This window comes from Sphaeramia orbicularis, chromosome 24 (genome assembly GCF_902148855.1).
Source record: "Sphaeramia orbicularis chromosome 24, fSphaOr1.1, whole genome shotgun sequence".
In the NCBI taxonomy this organism is placed as follows: domain Eukaryota; kingdom Metazoa; phylum Chordata; class Actinopteri; order Kurtiformes; family Apogonidae; genus Sphaeramia; species Sphaeramia orbicularis.
In genome coordinates, this window is record NC_043979.1 from 45,610,070 (window position 1) to 45,627,983 (window position 17,914).

At 36.9% G+C, this 17,914-nt stretch overlaps 1 protein-coding gene across 1 annotated transcript in view; it reads right to left on the reverse strand.

Moving 5' to 3' along the window:
* Positions 1 to 1,399: 1,399 nt before the first annotated feature.
* rfx6 (regulatory factor X, 6) overlaps positions 1,400 to 17,914 on the reverse strand; it is a 38,877-nt gene continuing 22,362 nt past the window's right edge. The window contains exons 15-20 of the mRNA XM_030128857.1: positions 10,547 to 10,669; positions 9,142 to 9,348; positions 7,837 to 8,149; positions 6,482 to 6,840; positions 2,743 to 2,955; positions 1,400 to 1,578 (exon numbers count right to left, since the gene is read on the reverse strand). Coding sequence (XP_029984717.1) covers positions 1,400 to 1,578; positions 2,743 to 2,955; positions 6,482 to 6,840; positions 7,837 to 8,149; positions 9,142 to 9,348; positions 10,547 to 10,669 — 1,394 coding nt within the window. The remainder of the gene's footprint in view (positions 1,579 to 2,742; positions 2,956 to 6,481; positions 6,841 to 7,836; positions 8,150 to 9,141; positions 9,349 to 10,546; positions 10,670 to 17,914) is intronic.

A 17,914-nucleotide genomic window follows, 5' to 3' on the forward strand; every position in this document is an offset into this window, starting at 1 on the left:
AAGTCACCTACATCTGTCTTTGACAGCCTGCTGTACTCCTCCTGCATGCCGTAAAGCAAGTGACTCTCTCCCTGAATGTCAGAAAAAATAATTCAGACTTCTGAGAAAAAAGCCAGAATTCTGACTTTGATCTCAGAATTCTGACTTTTTTCTCATAATTCTTACTTTTTTCTCTGAATAATAATAAAAAAAAACGTATTGGACCTTAATTTTTATTTCAATTTTTCCCAGTGGTCCTAATCCTCTTCCGTAGAATTCTGACTTTTTTCTGAGAAAAATAAAAAATATATATACTGAACTTTCTTTTTTTTTTTTTTTCCAGTGGCCCTAATCCTCTTCCATCAGAAGTGACACACTGACTTTTTGCTTATTTTAACATAATCTGTTACTGAAATATCTGGTTGCCTGCTTTCTTTTTCCATTTTGTGTCTTAAACTCATTAAATAAGTGAAGAAATACACAAAATTTATAGGAGATAGATATTTTATACCTATTGCACCTATTTGCACTGGCTTTTAATATAAGTGTGTGACTTTTGTTTTATCTTCCAGTTGTGTTTCAGATGCTATTTATCCTTTTAATGTATATCTGTTTTTATCAGTTTTAGAACATCAGCACTAGGTCTTTATAGGTTAAAGATAACTTCAGGGTTTCTGTTCCTTGTGGGAGAAGACTCATTGACGGTATCAAAAAGAGGAGAAAATATCCAAAATATAGCGTTTGTGTAAACAGATACAGATTTTCAGGAAAGAAGAACAAACCAGTAGAAAAACTCAAACTAACCCTCAAATGGTTCTGCATAAATGTCTTGCGATTCTCTGTTTTACGGATTTCCGCGAACTACTCCTGCCTCACATTCTTGTTTTAAGCCACTTTCTGACTTTAATTTCCAGAACCATGCATATGTTGGAGTTAAAGTTGAACTTGAAGTGGAGTTTAAGACTAAAAGTAATGAAATCCAACATTTACTGGACAATAGAAAAACATGAAAAAGTAACATTTACTCAGAGGAAATTTAAAATAAATTACTTTTTAGTTTTATTTGAGTAGATTTTTACACAAGTCATTTCACTCAAGTTACTTCCTGACATTAGCAGTACTTAACAGACTTAGTATTCCTCTGGCCGGTGTGTAAAATGCTTTAAACCGTCAGAAAACACCACTTTATCTGCACAAAGAACAAGCGGAAGCCCTCAGCATCATCTACAAATAAATATCCGACTCCACAACTGAAAAGGTTATGATGCAGAGAATATGTGTTAAATTAATAATCCATATAAACAACATAATAAATATATTTACTCCGATTCATCTGCCTTTGTGGGGAGGGTCCTGCGGGCGTCACTAGTCCTGGTTCTACTGTGCTCATACATACATGGGAGGGGGCGTGTCTTCGCCGTCACTGGACTCCTCCGGCGCCCATGAAGACGGTGTTGATGGGAGGGAGCGACGACACCAGGTCGTGAACCTCCGACGAGGACGCCACGCGCTGCTGCGACATGAGGACATCCTGCGACGTGAACAGAGAGGAAACGCCGAACATGCAGGGGGCAGAGCCTGACGACGGCAGCGGGTGATCTGAGGGCGGAGCCAGGGAAATGATGCTTTAACTGTTTCACATATGCACATTTCTTACAGTCTTAACTCTATAACAGATGACTATATAGAACATATGAAGGGTTTTAAAAAAAAAGTGATACAGTAACAGAAATGATTTACCTCATTTCATTATCAAATCCTCCTAAGACCCAGGAATGCATTTCAATGAGTTTTACACCTTTACTTTAAAAAAATAAAATAAAAATCTGATAAAATAAATCTGAATAAACTGTTGCATTATGCCATTTCCAATCAAGGCAATTATTTAATGTAAAAAAGCAAAAACTTTCACTTTCCTGGGTCTCAGGAAGGTAAATCCCAGAATCTACATTTCCTTCGTTTATCAGACTTTTTGTGCTATTTATCTTTTTTTATGTTTATTTAATGAACTTTTATGGATTTCTTTTATCGTTCTTTTATCTGCTCATGCTTTCACTGTGAAACACTTTGTACATTTTGTTAAAAGTCCCACTTTTGCTTTTGTAAAATTCTGCTCCTCCTGTTTTCCTAACACTACTGAGTTAAACTATAATCAATAATCAATACTGTGTTACCTATAGTAGATGGAAGTCTAAACCCCCAGTTAGGAGCATAAAATAAAACAGGAAGATGAAACTGTGAAGATACGGTCACAACCTGGATTTAACTCCGTGAACAGTTCAAAACCTTCCATTGAATCATTACTGCAGTGATTAATATGTTTCATCAGCAACAAGTTATGGATCAATGGTCTGAGGAGTCCAGACTGACCCTGTTCCAGAGTGACAGGCACATCTAAACTAAAACATGGTAAAAGTTCAAATATGTTCAAACAGACTAGAAGTTGGTAAAACCAGCAAAAAAAAGACACTAAAACTAAAAGATAATCAAACATTTGGCAAAAACAAATCTAAAAGATGGTAAAACCAAACTATTTGATGGTTAAACCAGACTAAAGTTTGGCCATGACCATCACATCCTAACTGAGCTGTTGCCATGGAATCGAAGCCTTGCTACAGGGTGTAGAGGTCAACACCCATCCATGCCAAACAAAAAGATTTAAATAAGAGACAGGGACCCTTATCTGGGGTCCTAGTGGATCTCCTCATGTCTTTGGTTCAGATCCAAACATCACCCCTCCTCCTCCTTTCATCCATAAACCACTTTGTTTCTCACCTGCTGCAGTTTCAGCCTCTGTGAAAAACCCTGCGCTCGTTTTCCGTCCCGGTTCGTCCAGGATGTTCAGCGGGTCATGGACTTCGGAGTACGTCGAAGGGAAAGGACGCAGACTGCCGACGCTGCTGATGACGGACACGTGTTGGTCGACCAGTGACGTCATCCGCTGGCTGTCCAGGTAGCTGCTGTTGCCATAGTAACCTGCAGGAGGAGGAAAGTTTGGGTTTTCAATGACATGTTAATAATTCACATGTAGTTTGAGCACTGACTTTTACAGTATTGTATTAAGTCAACATTAATCCGGCATAATTTTGATGTAAAGTAATGTACATTTTCTTTATTTTGACAGAGCAATAATAATGACTCATCTGTCATCATGAAAATTCAACAAATATATTTTTGCCAGGTATATGTACATTAAATGATCACAGAAAGTTTCCCTGAATCTTAAATGTTTAACTCTTAAACCCAGTTTTGGCTTTTTATTCCCAAAATTATGGTGAAAATATTACAGATACAGGACTTTACAAATAATATGTAGAACTAGATGAATTCTGACGGACATGGCAGTAAACTATAATGGGTTGAGTACGATGGCAGACAGCATTTTGAGTAAAACTATCGTTAATGGTTAATGTGTTTTAATAGTTTAGAATTAAGCTAAATATAAAGATACTTCAAATAATTAACCAGATGCAGAAGAGTGTCATTATGTTAACCCTTTCATGCTTAGTGGTCACTACAGTGGACAGCTATTCGAAGCTAATTATACTTTCCTTTTTTTTTTGTTCAGACAAGGTATAGTTTTTAGATGTTACCTGCTCTACAGTAACATCAAGCAGGTCTTTTGTCTGAACAAAACAAAAAAGAAAAGTATAATTACATTAACAGAAGACAATTAACGTCATTAGAGCTATTTTACAGTTGTTCTCTTGTATATTCATGGGTTTTGTTGTTTTAGTTCCATATCAGCCATATAACAGTGGACACTTATGTACCATCCCAAACAGTGTAATTCATACCGTTACTGTAACTATGCTGTTCTTGATAAACCTGATCTGCAGTGACATGTGTTAGTGTAAATCAACAAACACAACAGTTTTTTTGTCTTTGTTTTACACATTATCTCCATGAAGTGAAACAATAACTAGTATTAGAGTATGTTAAAATGTGGGAAAACATCTAATTAGCAGCATTAAAAATGTTTTAATTGGATAGTTTTCCATATCACTTTCTGATATTACGTTTTAAATGTATGTTTCTTTGCTTCAAAAATTAAATGCATGGCGTCCGGCTAAGTGGACATTTTTGTAACTCCTTTGAAAAAAAAAAAAAAAAACTAGAATAGCACTTGGAGAGCGCAGACCTCCGCCAAGGCAGATCAGACCCCCACCTCATCACCACCAAAATGTAATCATTTGTTCCTTGTGCCAGTATCAACTTTTCCTGAAAATTTCATCCAGATCCATCCATCAACTTTTGAGTTATCTTGGTAACAAACAGACAAACCTCGATGCCAACATAACCTCCGCCGTTCCTTGGCAGAGGTAAAAAAAAAAAAAAAAAAAAAACTTGATTGCATTGTTTTTTTCATACTTAAAGGGGAATAAAAAACACTCAGGAAAAATATCTTGACTAAGGTTCTCATAATTCATGCATGAAAGGGTTAAAATAAGACATAAATATATGAATAACAATGACACAAAAATGACACATATTAAAGTGATTTAAAAACCTATTAAAAAAAATTTTTTTTTAAAGTGAAAGGTTAATGTGTGAAGAATCTGACCTGTTGGCATGTTGATGCGTTAGTGTGTTGGTGAAACGTGAATGTTTACAGTCTAATTTAATAAAAGTATGTTAAAGTTACAATAAAGGTTGTTGTTTTTTTTTTTTATAGTCAATCAGAGAGAGGGGGCGGGGCCTGTGATGGGTGTGGCCAGGCCCTGGTTCTTGATTGACACTTTTTGTTCAAACCGTTGATGCAGTTTTTCATTTTCTGAGTGGATAAAGTTTGTGTGAGCAGCAGAAAAAATGATTAAAATAAAAATGTAAAAGAACCAGAAAAGACCCTGAACACCCACAGAGTCACCGACAACCCCTAAACCAAAAGTCCACCCACCACAATGTTTAAGTGATAAATACAATGTCTGTGTCAATATAGGCATCCTGCACATAAGTAAAAAAGGTTAGGTTCTCCATAATTTCACTATATGGGTAATTTTATCAAAATCATGACCATTAAAGGACAATTAACTCGAATTTACCAGCAAAGCTAACAGGGTAAAATAGAAAAACACCTGTGATTCTTACCTCACGGAGCCTCATTAAGTCAGAAAATGTGTCTATTCGGGATTATGCGTATTCTTTTTGTCCATAAGGGTCCACAGTTTAGAAAAATCCGAATTTTCTTCAACAAAAGCATTCCATGTGAAAAAATATTGCTGCCTTCTCGCTAATTGCTTCATAAAAATAAAATCCATGACGAACTCCGATTTCCCGCCGGCCATTTTGAAAGTTACTGGGTAGTGTTCGATTTTCTCACCTTTTCACCTGCAAAATGGCGGCACGCTCACCTTTTGTAGTTCAGCTTCTATTCTAGGACAATCTGTAAAGTTCATCAAGCGCCCCCCTTTGGTAGACCAATGGGCTTTGTCCAGTTTCTACGCCTCATAGCAGAACAAGCGCTCATTCGTTATATTAGATGTCAATCATTCAGGTTTTCAGCCAATCATGTTGCTTTTAGGTTTTTTGGCCGGAGGAGGCCAAAGATCATCTATGAATGAGCTGTGGACAGATGTCTCACTTTGTTGCGATGCCAAGAGTTCTGTGTCATCCTCAAAAATAATCATATCTTTTGTGTATTTTTGACGATTTATATATATTTTTTGCAAAACACTGTAGCTTTTAAAAGTTTTTATATTGTGATATGATATGTTTGATATGTATTGTGATGTAATTTTATCTGGCATAAAGAATATCCTAGTTATTGTTACTCAAATTTGACATATTTTCGAGCAAAAAAAAAATGTTAATGAGTCATGTTAATGTAGGTTCTGTTTTAGCCATATGTCAAAAAAAATACAGTTGAAGACAGTAGAAGATGTTGTGTTTCCAGTGAGATATCATACTTGTATCTTGGCTTTAGTTTTCTCAGTTTTCAGTTATAAGTTTATGAAAGTGTAAAAAGGTGGATGTAAAGAGCACACTGATGTCATAATATTATAATATAAGGACTGGTTTTCTTAAGAATTCTAACATATGCTGCAGGACATACATAATATTCATAATGTTCAACTATTTATATATGTGTGTTTAAGTAAAATGAACATTTGTATTGAGATGATGCAATATTTGCCTTAAATTCCTCCCAAAATATTATAATTTAGGGAATTTATTTGCAGAAACTAACAGCTGGTGATACTACAGTAAGTAAAACAAACAGTGTTTTAAGATGTTGAATAATGCAAACAAAACTACATTAAAGTCCATGTCCATTTGAAATAATAATAATAATAATAGTGTTTTGAAAAGAGTTAAATAGTCAATATATATCCAGATTGACCTGTATTTGTGTTTATCAGAGAAGTGAGCCCATCAGAGCAGAACTATTAAATCAAATAGAAATACTTGTTGTTTTTTTTTTCCTTTTAATTCTGTATTTTGTCGTTAACCTGGACTAATACCTGGCCCCGGTCTGGTTTATTTCCTGAAGCGTCCTTACCGCCACCGTGCGCTGCTGCAGAGTACGACCCCTGACACCCACCCCCTGGAGGGTTCAGTCCAGCCCCGACGAAGCCAAAACCCTCTGCTGAGTCCAGGATCTGAGGGTCCAGGCCCTGATCAGCCTGAACCGGATCTGAGGCGGAGCCGTAGCTGGATGTGGACCGGACCACAGAGCCGTAAGGGGTCAGGCAGTTAGAGGAGGAGGAGGAGGAGGAGTGATGAAGAGACGGGTGGTGATGACCGTAGAAGATGTCTTTGGTCAGATGCTGGTCGTTGAAGGAGGGGTAACGAGAGAGGGGGTACCCCAACGAGGAGGCCTGGGACTGGACTGAGGACAGACACTGGGTCTGGGTCTGAGGTCTGGACAAAGACAGCAGAACTTCAGACAGGTGAGGTCACATCAGGGTTTTAAGATAAGATAAGATAAGACAAGACAAGACAAGACAAGACAAGACAAGACAAGACAAGACAAAACAAGATAAGATAAGGTAAGATAAGATAAATAAAAATAAAAATTTCATATCATGGTTACTGTGACCAAAATTATCACAGTTATCATTATTATTGCGGTATTATTGAAATAGTGCTCAAAATGTTCAAAAAGTACTAATACACACACTGAAATAATTTAACCAAGTGGTATTTTGAAAATAAATAAATAAATAAATAATTGGCACAATGCACTTTCTGTTGCAGAAACATTCAAATATTAACCCTTAGTGGTCTGAGGCTATTTTGTCCGTTTTTCAGTCCTTTTGATTTTGCCTTTATATACTATATAAACAAATGTTTACTATACCCATGTTTGGGATCTTTTTTTTCACACAATTTCATCTATCTCATCTGCCTATTATTTTTTTCACTTTAACCTATTATAAAAACATAAAAGGCCAGAAAACACACAAAAAATATATGTATAAAATCCGATTTGAAAAATGTTTATAATTTATTGCATAAATAACACACAGATGCTTAACGAACCTTTTCAAAGACTTTAAAAGTGAATATTAGTTCCAAATATGAAGTATATAAAATCAAAATTGTAATAAATTAAAACTATACTCAAATATTTGCCATAAAAGCAGATCTTTACAGAGGCGTTTTCTCCGGAAAAGTGCGGTAATCAAACACAGTTATCATGATAATTAGAATTTAAACGGTAATACTAACTGTCTGTAATTTTACCACGGTTTATCGTTGTACCGGTAATCGTTCCATCCCTATTATAGATTAAAAAAATGTGGAATGTCCAGAATTTTCAGTATACTTGGTGTTCATTGAGGCAGAAACTGTAAATAATGTGTGTAATTTCAACATTTGGATACAATAACAGTAGTGAACGACTGAAGAGCTGACCTGAGACCAGTTTGGTAGTTGGAGGTGGAGGATGCGCTGACCGGAGGGAAGTAGGCGGAGCTGGTCTGAGGTAAGCAGTGGTACAGGGTCTCCGGGTACGAGGAGCAGGGGCTGGGCTGGGTCAAGGCACTGAGAGAAGACAGGCAGGAGGAAGAGGAGGAGGTGGAGGAGGAAGAGGAGGAGGAGGAGGAAGTCAGGGGTCGTCCTGCCATCGGACCCTGGTTGATGACGGAGCCTCGGTGAACCAGCGCCGCCGGAGAGATGGGCGGAGTCATGAGGGGTCCGCTGACCTGGGAGAAGTCCACCTGAGCCCCTGAGACAGGAGGAGGTGGAGGAGGAGGGGGAGGAGGGGGAGGAGGAGGAGAAAGAAGAGGAAGAAGAAGAGGAGGAAGAAGAAGAGGGGGAGGAGGAGGAGAAAGAAGAGAAGGAAGAAGAGGAGGAGGAGGTGGAGGAGGAAGAGGAGGAGGAGGAAGAAGGAGGAAGGGGGGGTCAAAGAGGAAGAAGAGGAGGAGGGAAAGGAGGATGACAAAGAGGGGGAGGAGGGGGAGGACGAGGAGGAGGAAGAGGGAGAGGAAGAGGGGGAGGAGGAGGAGAAAGAAGAGGAGGAAGAGGTGGAGGAGGAAGAGGAAAAAGGGAGGTCAAAGAGGAAGAAGAGGAGGAGGGAAAGGAGGATGATGAAGAAGGGGAGGAAGAGGGGGATGAAGAAGAGGAGGAGGAAGAGGAGGAGGTAGAGGAGGAAAAGGAGGAGGAGGAAGAGGAGGAGGAGAAGAAGGACGAAGAGGAGGAGGTGAAGGAAGAGGAGGAGTATGAGGAAGAGGAAGGAGAGGAGGAGGTGGAAGAGGAGGAGGAGGAAGAGGAGGAGGAGAGGAAAAAGAGGAGGAGGGAAAGGAGGAGGTAGAGAAGGAAGATGAGGAGGTAGAGGAGGAAGAGGGGGGAGGAAGAGGAAGAAGGGGGGGTCAAAGAGGAAGAAGAGGAGGAGGGAAAGGAGGATGATGAAGAAGGGGGGGGGGGGGAGGAAGGGGAGGGGGAGGAAGGGGTGAAGGAAGTGAAGGAGTATGAGGAAGAGGAAGAAGAAGTGAAAGAGGAGGGGGAGGAAGAGGAGGAGGAGAAGAAGAGGGAGAGGAAGAAGAGGAGGGAAAGGAGGACGAAGAGGAGGGGGAGGAGGAGAATGGAAGTGCTGTAAATTGCAGTTTGTCGTCTGTTTATCGTCATCGTCTGATGCTTCGACTTCATTGGATTAAACTGATCTGAACCGACCAAAGGGGCGTGGCCTCTGTAATCCACCGGACCAGTGGGAGGTCTTACCTGTGATGGTGAACCCTGCTGGGTCGGACCCCTGGTAGACCCCGGTACCGGCCTCCAGACTTTGCTGCTGATTGGTGGACAGAGACATGTAGGCGTGTTCTCCCAGAGACTCGTTCTTCACTGATTGGTCGGTGGCAGCGCCGGCCTTGTTGCGATTGGCCAGGAAGCAGGAACTGGGCGAGGCCATGAAGGCGGCTTTACTGGCATCTGAAAAAAACAGAAACCAACAGATGTTTGGACGAAAGAAACTCAGTAAAGCAGCTGCGATTGAGTCCCATTCCATGTGTTAGTACAGACCAAGGCTCTAAGAGTTTTGGATTTTTCACTACAGTTTAGTTTTATTTAGGTTTGACTTTTTTTTCTCTAATTCAGCTCATTTTAATTAGTTTTTAGAGCAGGTTTGCAAGTTTTAGTTATTTTTCGTTTTTTTCTAAATGCTTAGTTTTGGTTTAGTTCTAGTATTAGTTTTAGTTTTATTATATCTTTTCTCTTCTTCTCTGTCGTCGTATTCAAATAAATCCCAGACAGGACTCTGCTGCTTTCTCCCAACTTTAGTCTCCATGTTTCCAGGTAGAGTGGGGACCAGAAGACGACCGGAAACCACAAGTGACGGACCTTTAAATATCATATGGTGCCTGCAGAGAAAATTGCTAGAGTGAAATAAATCGCTTTCGTATCAATCTGACGTTGACAAAGACGAAAACTAAGGGAATTTTATCCATAATTTTTTTTGTTTTAGTTAGTTTTGTAAACACACAATACAGTTTCAGTTAGTTATCATTTTTTCTTTTAACTACACTTTTTATTTACTTCCGTTAACGAAAATGTTTTTTCAATTCTAGTTTTCGTCATTTCGTCAGTTATCGTTAACAATAATAACCTTGGTACAGGGGGTCAAACATACGGCCCACCAAAGGCTCCAATATGCAAATATTAGACCACTAGTCCCACCCATCTGGGATCATACTGGTCTGTATGTGATCCTGAACTAAAACCAGTTGGACATCCTTCACTGTTAATGTCTTCAGTGTATATTTACATCTGTACTGGTTCTGTCACTGAATAAAATCACCTTGGAAATTTAAGGATTTCTCTGTATTTATTTCCAAGAACATGAACATCTGAGCTCATTCTGCTGCTGTTGTAAACATGTTGTAAACACATTGTAAACATGTTGTGAACATGTTGTAAACATGTAAACATGTTGTAAACACATTGTAAACATGTTGTGAACATGTTGTAAACATGTTGTAAACACATTGTAAACATGTTGTGAACATGTTGTAAACATGTAAACATGTTGTAAACACGTTGTGAACATGTTGTGAACATGTTGTAAACATGTACACATGTTGTAAACACATTGTGAACATGTTGTGTGCTCGTGTGCTGTCCAGTCCAGTACCTGCGTTCTTCATGTACTTGTCCAGGAGGTTCTGCAGATCCTGCTCTTTGTCGTTGTTGAACTGGGTTTCCAGAGCCAGTAGGATGTATTCGTCCAACAGCATCCGGATCAGGTGGAAGGACCCTGTGTGGACCCCAGACCCACAACACCCAGAAGAAGGAAATCAAACAGATGATCAAAAACAGACACTTCAGGCCTTAAAGTCCAACAACCATCAGCCTTAAATGAACATTTCATCATGTGTTTTTGACTTCTCTTCATTTAATTTAATTTTAGGCAGTGTCTACTGCCAGTGACACTGCCACAGTACTGTGAAATGTGGGTTTGTCTAGTACCACAGAGCCAATCAAATGTTAGCATTTGTACCAGAGCCAGTTATGGATGCGGTTCCATGAACTCATTATCCTCTTTTTTTTACTCATTCTCCTCTTGTTGCCACAGTACTGTGCTCATATATGAAGTATACTTTAGTTCATTCTTCTGTGCATTTTACTACCACAATACTGTCGCAACTGAAGAAATGACAAATTATTATTGTATAGAATAGCAATTATTGTTGTAAATACTCTGTATGTTGTTTTATGGTGTTCTTTGCTCTGTGCAGTCAGTGAGATTGAGGCTGGAGGAGGTGGGCGGAGCTACATGTTAGATACGGCAGATTCCACAGTCTGAATGTTGACCCAGTGGCTGATTTATATCAATAGTGGATTTACCTACCAGCACCTTACGCTGCCCCCCCCCCTCCCCCAACTGAAAACTTTCAGAAGAAATTAGTGCTTTGACTGGGAATCAAACCTTGGTCTTCAGTCCAAAGGTTTACCTACTGAACTAATTCTCCACTGTCCTTAACTCGGACCTATTTGCTATCTAAGGCCAGCTGTATCACCACAGGTCTGTGTCAGCAGGGGGACAGGTTACCAGTCTACACATCATAGAACAAGGGCGCTGATTGGCTCGGTGGTGATAGACAAACCCATATTTTGTGCCACAGTACTGTGTCAATAGCTACTTTGTTAATTGTACGGGTCTTTTTTTCTGTTGTTGTATGTTTCTTGCAGTGTTGCACTGATACTATCCCATAATACAAAACTATATTCGGACATTTTTCATTATTGTTTTGTATCCCAGACCCCGTTAGAAAAGAAACACCTGAATTCAACATGTCCACATACTTTTGTCCACATAGTGCATTAGTGATGACCTGTTTTTTTCTTTCTTTTCTTTTGTTCTTGTTGAAAAAGGTGACAAAATATCTTCAACATTACCATTCATACATATGTTATCTAATAGAGCCTTTTGGTATTTCTTATTGTATACATATAAACGTGCAAAAAAAAAACGGAACATATGAACTGGGTGCTTACAGTTTGAGTATTTCTCACTTAAAAACATTCATAGCGTTACAATACCTCTGGGTTCTTTGAAGATTACATGTTTATGCAGAAAAACATCAAACAAAGAAAAAATACAGGGAGATTATAAAAAAGAGGACCTTTTTAGAGGAGTGATACACTTTCTGGGCAGCTACAGGATACAAACTTGATCCATTTGTCCCAAATATGATCAAATTGAACTGAATCTGGATTCTGATCATTTTGAATATTTGTAAGATGATCTCGTACAGTCTTCTATTGTTGGTGATGACCTGTTTTGGATCCTCCGTTCACACACTGACTGGTTCCTAATGAAGTATTTACACCTCAGTATTTGCTGTGACCCCTCCCCTTCCATCGTTTGACCTTTAGGATGAATGTGTGTGTGTGTGTGTGTGTGTGTGTGTGTGTGTGTGTGTGTTTGAGCGGCTCTGAGACTCACCACATGTTCAGTGTTTGTTCACGTACACACACCAGTGTTTATTCAGAAAGCACACGAGCTGCAGATAAGACGGTGTTTAATCAAGGCCAGTCTGGCCATTACAATTTATGACGCTATTGTAGCAATCTGGTCCAGGCTGTATTAGACCAGTGTGTATGTGTGTGTGTGTGTGTGTGTGTGTGTTTTGTGTTGACATGTCATGTAGACTGAACAGCTGAGAAGAAAGGAAGATAAAATGAGCTGAGTGACAGTTCCTAATATCTAAAGCGGTAATCACCTTATCATTATGATCGGGCAGCAGTTTTTTTTATAAACTGATCTAATAAATGGATCAGATAAAAAAAAAAAAAAAAAAAAAAGACAAACATCGACAGAATGAGGTCATTTCCTTATAAGACAGAACCAGAAAAGGAGAGTGAAGGCTCTGTCAGCACAAAACTAAAACAAATGATTCAGTAATAGTAGATTGGATCCAAAAAAGCATCCATCTGTTTACATCTGAATATATGTCACAGTATACAAACTATGTAGTGGAACCAGTTGCCCTTAGTTGTTAGACAGGCTCAGTCTGCACCTGTCTTTAAATCACATCTAAAAACGTACTTTTTCTCATTAGCTTTTAATCAGTGAGTGACATGTCTGGTTTTTTTATGCTGTTTTTAACAGATTTTAATTTGTCTTTGTTTTTATGATGGTTGTATTTTGTTGTTCTTAGCCCACTTAACACCCTGTGTGTTCACTAGTTTTATTTACTTATTTAATCCCTTGTTTTATGTTTGGTGTACGGCACTTTGGCCAGCTATGAAGTTCTTCAAGTGCTTTATAAATAACGTTGGTATGGTATGGTATGGTTTATGGTATGGTATGGTATGGTATGGTTTATGGTGTGGTATGGTTTAGTATGGTATGGTATGGTATGGTATGGTATGGTATGGTATGGTATGGTATGGTTTATGGTATGGTATGGTATGGTTTAGTATGGTATGGTATGGTATGGTATGGTATGGTATGGTATGGTTTATGGTATGGTATGGTATGGTATGGTATGGTATGGTATGGTATGGTATGGTATGGTATGGTTTATGGTATGGTATGGTGTATGGTGTATGGTATGGTATGGTATGGTTTATGGTATGGTATGGTATGGTATGGTATGGTATGGTGTATGGTATGGTATGGTATGGTATGGTATGGTATGGTGTATGGTATGGTATGGTTTATGGTATGGTATGGTGTATGGTATGGTATGGTGTATGGTATGGTATGGTATGGTATGGTTTATGGTATGGTATGGTATGGTATGGTATGGTGTATGGTATGGTATGGTGTATGGTATGGTATGGTATGGTATGGTTTATGGTATGGTATGGTGTATGGTATGGTATGGTATGGTGTATGGTATGGTATGGTGTATGGTATGGTATGGTATGGTATGGTATGGTATGGTGTATGGTATGGTATGGTGTATGGTATGGTATGGTATGGTATGTGGACAAACATACATACATTGTACTATAAGCACAAACATAAATGTATTTTAAAAGAGGTATAAAGAATTGTTTCTAAATAGGCATATGGAACATGAAGGATAAAAATAGTATTGTTGCAAAGATCAGGCGTGGTTTCTTGGAATTAAGAAAGAGTAATTCGAATTTCAGAGATTTGGATATGTGTGAGTGGACTAGAGTGGGGGCTGATGTGAAGTCTAGATGAACTGGGAATGTGGGGGTGAAATTATGGGATGGACCTTATCCTGTTTAACCCTGACCATATTTTCAGGGAAAAACGCCTAAACAGACAAACCCAAAGTAAATGAAGAATTCCTTCACAATAATAAGGTTCATATGGATGTTCTTGGTGTCTGTGGACATTTACAGACCTCACAGACTCTAGTCCCATTGTCTAAAATATTGTATCTATTACTCTGTCTGAGTAAAGTGGAACAAACTAAAAGAGAAATTAGAATTTTTTATCCTCGCCTGTTTTTTTTTTGGTTTTTTTTCGGCTGGATAGACGATGATATGCACAAATTAATTGTTCGTGTCGGATATTTTTAATAGCGTATATTTCACCCCACAAAGATTAAAAATCATGTTTGAACATTAAAGTTTGCACTAAAATACACTTTTGATGTACTTTTATTAACATTAGGGTCTAAACTTTGAGCTAAAGTTGAAAAAAACATCCATTGTCCTGATTTATTCTATTTTTATAGTAGATGAATATTAATATCATTTTTTAGTCCCGCGCGCGGGACGATAGGGCTAAAGGGGTTATGATGCACTTAAGTTATCCACATGTTTGGCGAAGTTTAAAAAAAAATAATAATAATAATAATAAAAAAGAGTACTTCTGTGTACTATACTATACTATACTATCTTTTTTTTAATGATTTGAGTTCCTTTATCATTATTTATGGTTTCTGTTTTTGATTTCCTTTTATGTTTTTCCTTATTTTTTATTTATTTATTTATTTTTTGGCCTGTGGGTTGGGTGGGTGGGAAGGGATGGGTGTTGACAGTCAGATATGTCATTCTTGATTGTGCATTGACTGTTACAAATTGATATAATGTCTGTTGTGTTCTTTGAAAATGTTCAACAAATATAGTTGGAAAAAAAAAAAGAGTACTTTAAGTTTAAATTATTCAGAAATATTGAATTGAGATGGTCGATGTGTTTTTGTTGTTGACTTTTTTTATTTCTTTATTTGTTATTATTATGGTGTGAATGCTCGATGCTGTACACATTTAAGTTGATGTAAACAGTGTATTAGCTGAAAAGGATAGGCAAAAAATAAGCTTTTGTTTCTAGCCTATTCCTTTTTTGGTTTTTATGTTTATTACAATTGATGCACTGAGTACAATGATTGATGTAAAACCAAAATAAATTCATTCATTCATTCATTCATTCATTCATTCATTCATTTATATGTGGACAAAAGTATGTGGACATGTTGAATTCAGGTGTTTCTTTTCTAACATGGGTCTGGGATACAAAACAATAAAAACTAATGTTAGAATATAGTTTTATATTATGGGATGAATATCATTACATTGGTTTTTAACCCTTTCATGCACAGTGGTCACTACAGTGGACACCTATTCCACAGCTGTTCATTTGTATATTCATGGGTTTTATTGTTTTAGTTCCCTATCAGCCAGCACAGTGGACGTTTATGCATCCTCCCAAACACTGCAGTTCATACAATTACTGTAACTTTGCTGCTCATGATAAACCTGATCTGCACTAACATGTTTTAGTAGAAATCAGTTGCTAATTGTTATTAGCCTGTAATTAATAGTTTTCTGAAACAATTTTTTTTTTTTTTTTTGCATATCCTCCTGAGACCCAGCAATGCATTTTGTCCTCTGTAGGGGACAAAAGTTTGACAGTTTTACTCAAAAATGCTGTGCATTACAAAGAACATTCCATTAAAAAAATCAATCAATAATTAAAAATTATTTTAAAAATGTATCTGAAAAAAACTGTTGCATTATGCAGTTTCCAATCAAGACAATTTTTTAATGTAAAAAAAAAAGCTAAAACTGTCAAATTCCTGGGTCTCAGGAGGATATTATCTCCATGAAATGAGTATTAACTAATATTAGAGTATGGTAAAATGTGAGAAAACAGTAGCAATTTAGCAATTAGCGGCATCAAAAATGTTTTTATGTCACAGTTTTCACACAGTATATCACTTTCTGATGATGAATTTTAAATACATGTTCCTTTGCTTCAAAAATTAAATGAATGGTGTCCAGCTGAGTGGACATTTTTGTGACTCCATGAAAAATAGGTTCATAAAAAAAAAAATAATAATTTGTATTGTTTTTTTCATGCCTAAAGAGGAACAAAAACACTCAAAAAAAAATATTGACTAAGGTTCTCATAATTCATGCATGAAAGGGTTAATACACGTGTGTGACTTTCATTTGTCAATCAATCAATCAAATTTTATTTATTTAGCACCAAATCATGACAAAAGTTATCTCATGACACTTTACATATAGAGTTGGTCAAAACCAGACTGTCAGCCATTTTACAGAAGCCCAACAGAATCCTGCAGGAGCATTTGTTTTATCTTCTGGTTTTAGATGCTATTTATCTGATTACTGTGTAACCGTATTTATCAGTTTTCGTAATAATAGGTAGTAATAGACAGGAGTTTATGTCAGATTAGTTCAACACATCACACATCACAAAATCAAGATTAATGCTTGACTGCTCAAATTATCTTGAATATACACTATATGGATAAAAGTATTGGGACATGTTGAATTCAGGTGTTTCTTCTACAAAACAAGCATGATAAACGTCAGAATAGGGTTTTATTTTGGGATAAATATCATTGCATTGGTCAGTTTGGTTTAAATTGTTATATTTGCTTCTAAAATGACTCAGAGATGGTTTAGACTTTTGGATTTTTTTTTTATCCATGACTATGATTTTAAATGTTCTACCTCTAAATAAAGGTAAATAAATAGGAATTATTGATGTTTTTGTCTCAAATCCTCATGAACAGGACATCTTACATCTGTAGATGTGATGTGTCCCAATACTTTTGTCCATATAGTTTAGAAACATCTTTTTTTTTCCTCAGTGAGATGTGAAGAAAGTAGATGGTTAGTTAGGGTACAAAATTATTATTTTTATCTTATCTTATCTTATCTTATCTGACCTGATCTTACCTTACTTCATCTTATCTTATCTTTTATCTTATCTTATCTGACCTTATCTGACCTTACCTTACCTTACCTTACCTTATCTTATCTTATCTTATCTTATCTTATCTTATCTTATCTTATCTGACCTGATCTTACCTTACTTCATCTTATCTTATCTTTTATCTTATCTTATCTGACCTTATCTGACCTTACCTTACCTTACCTTATCTTATCTTATCTTATTTTATCTTATCTTATCTTATCTTATCTTATCTGACCTGATCTTACCTTACTTCATCTTATCTTATCTTTTATCTTATCTTATCTGACCTTATCTGACCTTACCTTACCTTACCTTATCTTATCTTATCTTATCTTATCTTATCTTATCTTATCTTATCTTATCTTATCTTATCTTATCTTATCTTATCTTTTCTTATCTTATCTTATCTGACCTTTCCTTACTTCATCTTATCTTATCTTTTATCTTATCTGACCTGATCTGACCTTACTTCATCTTATGTTATCTTTTATCTTATCTTATCTTATCTTATCTTATCTTATCTTATCTTATCTTATCTTATCTTATCTTATCTTATCATATCTGACCTTACCTTATCTTATCTTATCTGATCTTACCTTACTTCATCTTATCTTATCTGACATTATCTGATCTTACCTTACCTTATCTTATCTTATCTCTTATCTTATCTTATCTGACCTTACCTTACTTCATCTTATCTTATCTCTTATCTTATCTTATCTCTTATCTTATCTTATCTTATCTTATCTTATCTCTTATCTTATCTTATCTTATCTGACCTTATCTTATCTCTTATCTTATCTTATCTCTTATCTTATCTTATCTTATCTTATCTCTTATCTTATC